This window comes from Xenopus tropicalis, chromosome 1 (genome assembly GCF_000004195.4).
Source record: "Xenopus tropicalis strain Nigerian chromosome 1, UCB_Xtro_10.0, whole genome shotgun sequence".
Lineage (NCBI taxonomy): Eukaryota > Metazoa > Chordata > Amphibia > Anura > Pipidae > Xenopus > Xenopus tropicalis.
In genome coordinates this window covers 184,881,726-184,893,868 of record NC_030677.2, presented here as the reverse complement: position 1 = coordinate 184,893,868, position 12,143 = coordinate 184,881,726, and the positions used below count along the sequence as shown (strand labels likewise).

General features: G+C 41.7%; 1 protein-coding gene across 1 annotated transcript; it reads right to left on the bottom strand.

The window, feature by feature from the left end:
• Window positions 1–333: 333 nt before the first annotated feature.
• On the bottom strand, window positions 334–10,588 carry f2rl1 (F2R like trypsin receptor 1). Its single transcript, XM_004910392.4, has 2 exons — window positions 10,244–10,588; window positions 334–3,469 (listed from the first exon to the last, which is right to left on the bottom strand). Exons 1-2 carry the CDS (start codon window positions 10,305–10,307, stop codon window positions 2,361–2,363), a joined length of 1,173 nt encoding a protein of 390 aa, XP_004910449.1. The 5' UTR covers window positions 10,308–10,588; the 3' UTR covers window positions 334–2,360.
• Between the last annotated feature and the right edge of the window lie 1,555 nt (window positions 10,589–12,143).

The following is a 12,143-nucleotide window of genomic DNA, read 5'->3' as shown; positions in this document are numbered from 1 at the left end:
GCTCAACCCCCTCCCCCAAACTCACATACTTTTATTACCTTAGGTGCATCAGAAGAGGGAAATATGCAGGACGGGGGATAGCCAGCAGGGGCCACAGTTTTTTTCCCCGGGGCCCCATCAGCCCAGTTTGACCCTGCTTACTGTTACCGACCAGTGCCCAGCTGTTACCACCAATGTCTGTCATAGGCAGGCCATTTCCCATCCTTTTCAAATGAAAGAGTAGACTTGCCTCCTAAAAGCTCCATGGCAGTCAAAGCACGGCATATACCAAAGGCCTTAAATGTATGAAATAACCCCCTTTTTCAACATAAATTCATAAAATAAAGGGCAGGCTTTATAGTGTAGTAAAATGTATTTATTTCTAGAATTCAATACCACAAAAAGATTGCTGCACAATAGTCACAGCCCATGCAATAAACACTGAAATTGTGACAATCATTTAAAGTGCAATTTTCATCAGCCGAATATATAATAAATGCACTAATTCCTCATTTGTGTGTCTCTTTTGGCTAAGTGCTCCCGACTGTAAATCAACCTTCCTATAATATTATAAAAGTCTCAGCGTTTGCACCAGGTCTAACAACCCAGAGCGACCAACTAGAGGTTTGTTATAAACAGGTAAATGCTTCTTGCTGATTGGCTGTTATGGGGTTGCTAAACCTGGAGCCAATTTTGTCACGACGACTGGAGTGCATGGTAAATGTTTTATATGACTTAACATCACAATCTTGTTTCAGTTTACGTATTCAGATTAAGTTTCATCACTAACCTTTGCCTGGCAAGATGATAACATCACAGAGGTTCAGGATAAGAAAAAAAAAAGGCAGTACAGACAGTACCTCATACGTGTATGGGTATATATAGCACATATTTGCAATCTCTGGTCCCCGGGACAATTAAACTACAACCCAAAAGGGATGTACCAAAGGTTGTAACCCGCCATACTCGGGTTGCCTACATCTGCAAATATCCTACATTCCTACAGTTAAAAACCCTCTATGGCAAATAAATGTGATAGCTCTTGGGCATAATGTACTAACAAGGTATATTTACATAATTTAAAAAAAATGACATATTTACTGGCATGCTTAATATAAACAATGAAATGTTGCCATTTATTAATATATAAAAATGTAGTTCACATCTTAAGCAGTAAAAAAAAAAATTCAGTAAAATAAAAATACAGTACATCACAGTCTTATGAACACGAGAGGCAGATTTACACCCCCAGCAGTAACACTGGGGTTTCCTATGAATGAAAGTCTCTCAAGCACTTTCTTTTTCGGACTACAGTTCCCAGTATTCTCAGCCAAACTAACTGACAGACTGCAAGTGTTTCATCCCTGATGTATACACACAGAAGCTCCTTATAATAATGGTGAAGGTGCCCATGTGGAACTGGCACTAAAAAAACACGATTAGCAGACATTTAATTAAAGTGTGTATCACACAGAACAGGCAGGCTTAGCACTTCAGCTTTATATATTCACCAATGCAGCTGCTGGAAGGATACTGGGAGTTGTAGTACTGCAACATCTGAAGTGCCAAAGTTTATTTATCTATTTCATAGCACAGAAATAACCGCTACATCCTGCTTTAAGTGAGCTTTTCTCTTCTGTTTCAGTACAGGCAAAGAACAATGCAGGTCATCTAAAGGTTCATGGCTAGAAAGTGTTACATTTCCATTTTATTCAAAACTGTTGGCGCCGGTGCAACTGAAGCCACGTGACGCCAGCCGGGGCAACTGAAGCCACGTGACGCCAGCCGGGGCAACTGAAGCCACGTGACGCCAGCCGGGGGACAACTGAAGCCACATGACGCCAGCCGGGGGACAACTGAAGCCACATGACGCCAGCCGGGGCAACTGAAGCCACGTGACGCCAGTCGGGGCAACTGAAGCAAGCCACATAATGCCAGTTGGTGCAGCTAAAATTAAATGATGCCATGTTAGCCCCTTAATGCATAGGAGGGGCAACACTTTCTTTTCTTTGTTTTTTTCTCTTTTTCTCGACTTCCGGGTTTTCTTTTTGAGTTTCACAAAACTTTTAGAAGCTTCCACTGCTAAACATTAGGCAGTAAAAACCTCAGATGTTTCATAATCTCACCAATGAAGAACTTTAATAGAACCTGGTAGAAAAAGGTGAAAGTTTGGGTTAGTGAGGGGCTAAGGTCGTTGAAATATAGATGAACAAAACCCATAAAGAGTCACTTTCTTGGCTACAGACTCAGTTGCTGAGAGCTTTCTGAATACTCCCCAACTTATTCCAACACCAAAACGTCCATGCCTCCAGCATTTTAAACCACAAATGCGCTCGGAGACACAATTTACAGTTCTCATTGTAATCCAAGGAAAAGTAAACCTAACAGCTGCTTGATTCGGTGTTTGTTGACTTTGTTGTGTAGGAGTTGGTTTTTCGAGAATACTTCATGGAGCTAAAGGAGATCCGCATTCTCTCTACAGTCCGTACACTTCTGCACAGGAACGTGTTTTTAACATGGTCCCTAAAATCTTTGGATACAAAATAGTAGACAAAGGGGTCAATGCAGCTGTTCAGAGCAGAGAGACAAAGCGCTGTGATATAGAAGGCATATAGGTTGGCAGAGTAGCTGTTCTTTAATGAACCATAATGGATCACTAGCATAAGGTTACTGGGCAGGAAGCAGACAAGGTACATGACCAGTACAATGATGATCAACCGTATTGCTCTCTTTCTTTTTTTCCCAATGCTTTCATCTGTGATGGACGCGGTCAGAGTTTTGATCATGAGTGTATATACCACGGCAGTAAGAATGGCTGGAATGAAAAACACACCAATGGCAAGCGCCAAGAAGTAGTTGAACATGTCAAAGGTTGCAGAGTCCAGTGGCAAGACGTCATGGCAGGTTGTGATACGAAGGTCAGAAAGATACAGAGTTTGGTTAATCAGGTACAATGGAATGGTGCCCAGCATTATCACCACCCATATAGTAATAGAAACAATGAGAGCAAGTTTTGTGTTCTTTCTTGTGTGGGATATGGGGTTCACAATGACCCAGTATCTCTGGACACTAAGGCATGTCATGAACAGAATGGAGCAATACATGTTCCCATAGAAGAACCCAATCAAAACTTTGCATAAAGCTTCTCCATAAATCCAGTTGTTTCCATTAAGATGATATGCAATCTTTAGAGGGAGCCATATGACAAACATTAAATCTGCCAGCGCCAGGTTGGCCATATAAATCATGGCAGGGTGTTTCTTCTTTGTCCGGAAAAAAAAAACCCACAATGCGATGGCGTTGCTTGGTAAGCCAACGATGAACACTATAATGTAGATAGCAGGCAAGAATGCGGTGGTTAGAGCATCGGAGAGCACTTTTGAAACAAAGGGAGTAACAGTGTAAACGTATTTCCCAGTGCCATTGCCAAGCTCCACTGGATGGGCTATGAAAACTCTTCCTTTTTTGGGTGGAGCAGAAAGGTTCTGTCCTGTAAGAAAGAAAAGAGGAAATTATAAAAATGATGCTTTAAACAATACATATGGATCTTTCAAGTTCGTACAAGTAAATAAAATGCACCACTATGTGTTGAACTCCCAAAGTACAGGCAAAGCCTAAATCCATGCTATTGGCACGTGCAATAATGCCCACTTTTAAAAATGAACTATGCGCTTTGTGCACTAGATGCAAGCCTTTGTTTCATAGCTGTATCTGTTCATCCAGCACCTACATAAATATTTGGCCTTTGTTTAACTCTCCATGCAATTAGAACGATTCTCTTCTATACAGCTTATCTGTTATCAGATAGGTCAGTGTGTACTATAGGCCAAATGCAAATAGATTGGATGTCCCCATTATACAAAGCAGATTACTAAGTAGTGTTTCTGCAGAAAACCAGTGTTTACCAGCGTAGGGTAATCGTGCATAATATTTATATTAATACAAAAACGCTTCAATTTTTTCTGCCGTTACTTTAATATCTACAGTGGTGTGAAAAATGATTTGCCCCCTTCCTGATATCTTATTCTTTTGCATGTTTGTCACACAAAATGTTTCTGATCATCAAACATATTTAACTATTAGTCAAAGATAACACAAGTAAACACAAAATGCAGTTTTTAAATGAGGGTTTTTATTATTTAGGGAGAAAAAAAACCCAAACCTACATGGCCATGTGTGAAAAAGTAATTGCCCCCTGAACCTAATAACTGGTTGGGCCACCCTTAGCAGCAATAACTGCAATCAAGCATTTGCGATAACTTGCAACGAGTCTTTTACAGCGCTCTGGAGGAATTTTGGCCCATTCATCTTTGCAGAATTGTTGTAATTCAGCTTTATTTGAGGGTTTTCTAGCATGAACCGCCTTTTTAAGGTCATGCCACAACATCTCAATAGGATTCAGGTCAGAACTTTGACTAGGCCACTCCAAAGTCTTCATTTTGTTTTTCTTCAGCCATTCAGAGGTGGATTTGCTGGTGTGTTTTGGGTCATAGTCCTGCTGCAGCCCCCAAGATCGCTTCAGCTTGAGTTGACGAACAGATGGCCGGACATTCTCCTTCAGGATTTTTTGGTAGACAGTAGAATTCATGGTTGCATCTATCACAGCAAGCCTTCCAGGTCCTGAAGCAGCAAAACAACCCCAGACCATCACACTACCACCACCATATTTTACTGAAATGCTGTGTTACTTTTACGCCAGATGTAACGGGACACGCACCTTCCAAAAAGTTCAACTATATATATATCTTCAATGGTGCAACAGGCACTCACGAAAAAGCAAACAACATTGCCTGGGTGCAGACCAAAAATAGCAGTAATGTATACAAAAATGAACGGTACCGCACTCACAGGACTTAAGAAGATCAAAATTTATTTTACTTACAGAGTTGTATCTAACGTTTCGGCTACCACTGCAGCCTTTCTCAAAGGCTGCAGTGGTAGCCGAAACGTTAGATACAACTCTGTAAGTAAAATAAATTTTGATCTTCTTAAGTCCTGTGAGTGCGGTACCGTTCATTTTTATATATATATATATATATATATATATATATATATATATATATATATATATATATATATATATATATATATATATATATATATATTTTTTTTTTTTTTTTTTTTTTTTTTCTTCTATGAACTAAACAGTAAAACATTCTATACACATCGGACAGGACTAAAAGGAGGCCACTCAAGGGAACGACAGGCCTGAAATCAACCAGATATTGATCGGGCAGGTTAGATTTTGTAGTCTGAAGCAATGGTGCCTACACAATGTTCTAATTTGATCATTTGGCCCCAGGGCCTCTATATATCAAACAGGTTAACCAAGTTGAAAGTTTTGCACAAAGTCAATGTCATTCTATGCAACATCATTTTTCAGTTATATTTGTAAATATAAATGGTATTTTGAAATCTGTAACCCGGGGCAGGTGCATTCTTTAAGGGAGAGGGGTACCAACCAGGTAAGAAGTAAGCAACTAGCATCAGTGGCAAATCAGAAAAAAACAAGCACTTTACTTTGAAGAGAGTGTCTTTTTAAATGTATACAGATATGGCGATTATTTATCTGGAAACCCATTATCCAGAAAGTTCTGAATTACAGAAAGTCCACCTCCCATAGATTCCATTTTAAGCAAATAATTATTTTTTTTTTTTTTAAAAACTTGCTTTTCTCTGTAATCATAACAGTAGTGTGTACTTGATCCCAACTAAAATATAACTAATCCTCATCAGGCAAAATAATCCTATTGGATTTAATTAATGTCTAAATGACTTTTCATTAGACTTAGGGCAGGGGTACACGGGGAGATTAGTCCCACTGGCTAGAATGTAAATCGCAGGTGGGATGGCATATGCGGTGCCTCGATTTGGCGAAGTTGCCTTGAGAGGAAACTTTGGCAAATTGCGGCGCCGTGTATGCCATCCCACCAGCGATTTACATTCTAGCTGGTGGGATGGCAATGCAGGGATATTTGTCACCCACGACAATGAAGATTTGTCAGGCGGCGACTAATCTCTCCGTGTGTCACTGCCCTTAAGGCAGAGGCAAATTGGATGGACTGTCAGCCTGCGTATAACGCAGGCTGGACAATCTGCCCCTACACTTAAAAATTCTTCTAGCTGTGCAGTATGGAGGTCCAAATTGCAGCCCTGGCCAAGCCTGTAAGGCACAAAACAACAGCCACAGGGCCATAACTTGAAGATCTCCTAGTGACAAGATTTTTCAGCTACAACTAAATAAAGCAGTAAAATTGCTTAGCAATAATAGGAGCAGGAACTGGAATCTCTGGTTTCCTTATAGGAGCAATGAAAGGCAAAACAAACAGTAATGTATTATAGACTGCCTCAGGGTGAGACCAGGGAACGTATAATGTGACAGTTAATCTCTCTCCCTCATGCTGGTATTTCACAATAATGAATTGTATTTTGTATACTCACTGCAAGTTATACAAGAGCTGGCCTTGGTTGACTCACTATTGCTAACACCAACATCACAGTGCTAATGCCAGAATAATATTTCTGCCATTTAAACATTGGATTTCCCCGAAAGGATTGGTCAGACCTTAGTCAACATCGTGGTCTAGACACTTGCTCACAATTACACTGTATTCAGTTTTCTGGCAGATTGTCTAACTGCCAAAAGCTATTAAGCCATACATATAACAATCCACTCGTTTGGATAGGTGCCAAACAAGCAGATCTTTTACCCATATGCCCACCTTAAAGTCAGTGATATCAGGCGAATCCAATAGTTTAGGGTTCGAGCCACAACACAACATTGTCACAACACAATACATGCAGGCTGTCAGGGTGAGGACCACATCAACTAGTCAATGCATTCCTTGCGCTGACAGGATTTTTAAAATTGCCCAATCAATATCTGCCCCATTTTCAGGCAGATATCAGTTTGGGAGGCTAGCTGGAGGGCCCCATACACAGTCCAATAAGATGCCCGTATGGTCTGGCTACCTCAATCCCTACATGTGTATACTGTATAAAGAAATTCAATGGTAATGGGAAGAGGAACAGATATAATAAATATAAGCTTTGTCAGAACTTCCAACTGACGGAGAAGCCGGTGTGTAGCCAAGATTATACTGTGGCAGTCATGCATGAAGGGAGCACTGAGGCACAGGCGTGAGTGCCTTATACAAACAATAACTATTGCCAAATAAACAACCTGTTATATCTGTTACTATTCAGCTTCCATACAGAAGGTGCTTTATATAATACTGGGCTGTGCAAGAGCATTCTATCTACTGTCCCATAATGCCACGGTCATTTCCAGACTGAAACAGGGCAAACCCTTCCTCACTTGCCTCAGACCCCAAAAATGTAACAGTTTTTTTTAGACATGGGGGTACCTACGGTCTCAATTACCCCAAACCTGGCCAAATGGGTGCCGATTTAGATGGTACCAGATCATAAGCTGCCAATAAACAAACTCCCCCTTCCAGCTGTATTATAGGAGCAAACCTAGCTGGCCAAAACCCAACTGGGAACTACAGGAATTAAAGGTTGGCAAAGCTTTACCCCCTACACTAATAAAACTACTTTTGTTATATTACACATAGGCCACAATCTCAGGAAATGATTAATTCTGTAAAAATGTATGGTAATGGCGCATGGGCTGATCAAAGTGACCACTGCTTGCCACCGGTTGACTTCTGTTGACTAAATGGGAAGCACTGCTGGTTTCTATTCATGGCACAGATATTGTGGGTCCAAAGCAACCAGTGTCAATTCCAATTTGTGTCAGAAGAATCTTATCTGCAGCAGGAAAATATAAATTGGGGCAATCGAATGCCCCATTAGCAAAACAACAGGAATGGTGTCAAGTTATCTGTATGTAAATCTGTTTGATGTATATACCATTCTATTGTACAGAGCTGCAGTATATGTTGGTGCTTGGTCAATACTTGTAAAAGGGGAAATCCACCATTAAATTAACTTTTAGACTGTTACAGATTGGACAACTTAAAAGGGTTGCCTGGGTTACTGAGGAAACAAAAAACAGATACCCTGTAAGAGGATTATTACATATGTGTTTTGCTGAAGCCCTCTCCAATTTATCTTCCATTCTTACTCTCAAAACGTTGCCTGATGCCAAATGATGTTGAAATTCTGAACTGGAGAGCTGCAGAACAAGTCTTTATATAACTCACAAACCACATAATGTGTCTACAGTAACAATAACATTGTATGCCATTATAGTCAGCAGCATTGCTGGAAGCGTAACTACCCCTTTAAAGCATTTTCCCTTATAACTACTAGACTGCGGTGAGTACAGAACACGTATGTATATCTTATACACCCAGTGGCAATAATAATCTAAGGGCAGGTCATACTGATTACAAGACGATATGTGCTTTGCCCAGGATGAAACAATAGAAGCTGAATAGAACAGACTCCAATGAAGGAACATGTGGTTTAGCCCTGGGGCCTAGGAATATAGAAGCACCTTCTGGAAAGCTAGAACGTACGTAACAGAATGGCAAACAAAGGGGAATGTTATATTCACTGATCGCTCTGGGGGAAACAAACTTGGACTGATTCATTACGCAGCTGGAAACACTGAGACAAAATAACAGACCTTGATAAATAAAGCTCCCTGCACAACACAAACCGTCCATAACTTTTGGCCCTTATTGTCAGAAAGGACCCATACATATAGCCATTATTAAGTACTTCCCATATATAAAGTATATATGTCCTTATACGCACCCCCAGTGTACGAATTCACGTCTTTTAGTAAAAGCTCAACAAACGGAAGTCTCACCCCCACAACAGTAGCTACGTACATAAAGTACAGTGTGCCCTTTCACATTCCAGACAGCCTGGCACACTGCACTGATAAGCCAGACACACACAGACAGAAGTTATGGGGAACAGAGGATTTCATTGTTAGATGGTGGGTCTCAGTGACGCATGGTTACTAGGTATTTGTGATCACAGGTCCTGCACTAACTAATGTGCAGAACTGGGGGCTGCCTCCTGGCATGTGCTATGATCCAACATGGAAGATACACATGCATCCAGTTTCCCAGACTATGTATATCATGCCAAGGTGATGCCATCTCACTCCTGTATGGGAGAGCAGGAACCCATAGGCCAAGTCTTACTGTAAAGCCTGCGACTGGTTACATTAACCCTACACTCACCCCTTCTAACACATACACAGAGCCAGATGCAACTCCCCCTCCCCCCGGAAAAGGAACATGCTTAAAGCTGAATCGTCAGATATGAAAGTTATATACCCCCCTAATATTATGATTTCGGGCACCTTCAACATCCAGTCCTGTCCGATCGTCAATATCCAAGGCTTTTACTGATATTGGTTGCCTAGTCTCCCACCATACACACACTGATTATCTTCGGAACTTTGTTTTGGATGATATTGGTGTGTGTACGGCCACTCTCAGATGTCATTAGGGGGTTAATAAGGGGCTTATTGGCCAGACTATTCACACGGTGAGGTACCTCATAAATGTTGGCAGAAATCTTAGAGTAGTAGTAATTATATTATATATACATAATTATGAAAGGGATGTTAAAAGTAAAAACACTTATTTAAAAGCATTATCTGTCTGTTTCTGCTCTGCTGATTCAAATTGATACATTGTAAAGTCAGAACCAGCAGTGCAGAAAATAACAATGGGCGGAGAAATACTGCTTTCAAAACTAACATTTGGGAACAACTTGAAAACCACAGAAAATGTGTAACGAGTGAGTGTAGGGAGGTTGTTTGGATACTTTTCTTTCATTAGATATATTACTTTTGGATCTATGTCCAAATTTAAATATGTACAAATGAGGGGCCAGTGATCAATCGCACAATTTTTCCAATACTGAAAGTAGTCCCGGTATAAGTGATTTGGCATGGAGGTGTTTTTTCATCCTTGCCTACTATGTTACCCCAGTGCAACCAATAGCGTAGTACTAGGGAGCCCTGCCCCCACACTACTGCCCCTGAGACAAAGCCCAGGCAATGGGGGACACACACACACACACAATGAGACACACACACACACAATGGGACACACACACACAATGTGATCCTGGGCCGTAGCATTAACACTGTGCCTTAACCTCAACTATACTCCTAGTTACTGGCGTGAGTTGTAGTTCAGCTAGAGCTAGTAACAGGTTCAGCTAGAGCTAGTAACAGGTTGGGGGCAAGAGGCTGACCAGCAAGAAGCGGAGAGAATCACACAGTAAAGCGATAGTTGCGGCATGTTACAGGCTGCCCTAATGCCCTTACCTGTTACGGCGTCAAAACACAGCAACGCCCCGAGTATGAGCAGCCCCCACCGCCAGTCCCCCATGTCCTTTCCCTTTGGAGCCCGGGCTTGGATTCGGGAATGAAGTCTTCAGGTGGCGGTGGTAGGTTAGGAAGGAAATCGCTCCGCGGCTGGAAGGTGACTGAGAGTGAATAGGCGCAGCTCCCAACTCACCGCCCTACTCCAACCGCTCCGCTCCGGTCTCTGTCCCGCAACTCCCGGGTATCACTGAAACTCTGCGCACCTGAGCGCTCGCCCCGCCCACGCCACTGACGTCACTAGTTGATCGGACTGACTGGCGGGCTATTGAGCAAGGGGGCAAGCGCCTTGTCAGTCACCACATACTGCATTACCGCATTCATACTCTCACGTTGTACACGTTTTGCTGTAAGAACAAAGTGGAGTAAAAGATCCACTTTGTTATAAACGTTTAATTTTTTTCTCTATAAAATCTGTTGCCAATGAGACACATTTATCCGGGGCTGAAACAGAGCTACAACAGTTCTCCCCATAGGGATGTACTATTTTTAGGGGCGTTCCATATTACATAGTAATAAAGTTTCCTCTGGCAGAGTGAGACAATTTCTATAATAAATATGTCCCATGTAAAGCTGGCCATACACGCACCGATACTATCGTACAAAACCTCGTTTCGTACAATATTCGGTGCGTGTATGGCATGTCGGCGAGTCGACCGATATCGCAGGAAGCTGCTGATATCGGTCGACTCGCCGATCGGCCAGGTTAGAAAATTTTGATCGGGCGCCATAGAAGGCGCCTGACCAAAATCTTCCGTCAGGGCTGTGACTGACTGTGTGTGGCGGATCTGATGATGTTTTGTGCGACCGATGGTCGCACGAAACATCGTCAGATCGCCACATGTATGGCCAGCTTAAGTGTTTGTGTAGGTGTTTGTTTAAGTGTTTGTGTAGGTGTTTGCGTAGATGTTTGTGTAAGTGTTTGTGTAAGTGTTTGTGTAGATGTTTGTGTAAGTGTTTGTGTAGATGTTTGTGTAAGTGTTTGTGTAAGTGTTTGTGTAGGTGTTTGTGTAGATGTTTGTGTAAGTGTTTGTGTAATTGTTCGTGTAGATGTTTGTGTAAGTGCTTGTGTAGATGTTTGTGTAGGTGTTTGTGTAGGTGTTTGTTCAGAGGTTGGAGACCTCAAGCAGCACTATACAGTGATTAAACACCTACTCACTTGCTATGGCCTGATACTATGATTAGTAGACCGCAACAGGGTTGAAGAGTTTACTCTAAAAAAAGAACTAGGGGCTAAACTCCTCCAGAGATTTTCAGCAGATTTTGGCAATGTCGCCAAGCGAGCGGATCTTCTCCCGATATTCCCACCTACAGGTGGCCGATATTGGGAGAATCAAGACTAATTTGATCATTTGGCTCTGGGGCCAAACGATCAAATTATAACAACGGGTATAGGAAAAGTCGGTCCAAGGATCGCATCAACGAGCCGATGTGGCCCCCGATCTGACTAGATTTTTTTAACCTGACTGATTTCAGGCCAGATATCGGTTGGGTGGGCCCTGGGGTAGTGCCCATACACGGGCCAATTAGCTACCGGCAACCAGGAAAAGCAGTCGTCCTTTGTACTCCTCTGTGTTATCAAGATATGTGAGTGTTACAACATATCCTTTTATATACAAAGGAATGTGTGCTATTTGATGACCTCTAAAGCATGTCCCAACAGACAATAAAGCATCCATAGGAACTTCCCACATTCTGCTTAGTGTTTCAGATCTCTCTCACTTCAGTCACTTCAATCTGTGACTTAGCTTTTACGTCATCTGTATGTACATTGATGTTATCACAAGAAGCCTGTTGTAAGTCTTGCTATAGATATATATATTATTTGATTCCAGAATTGCTG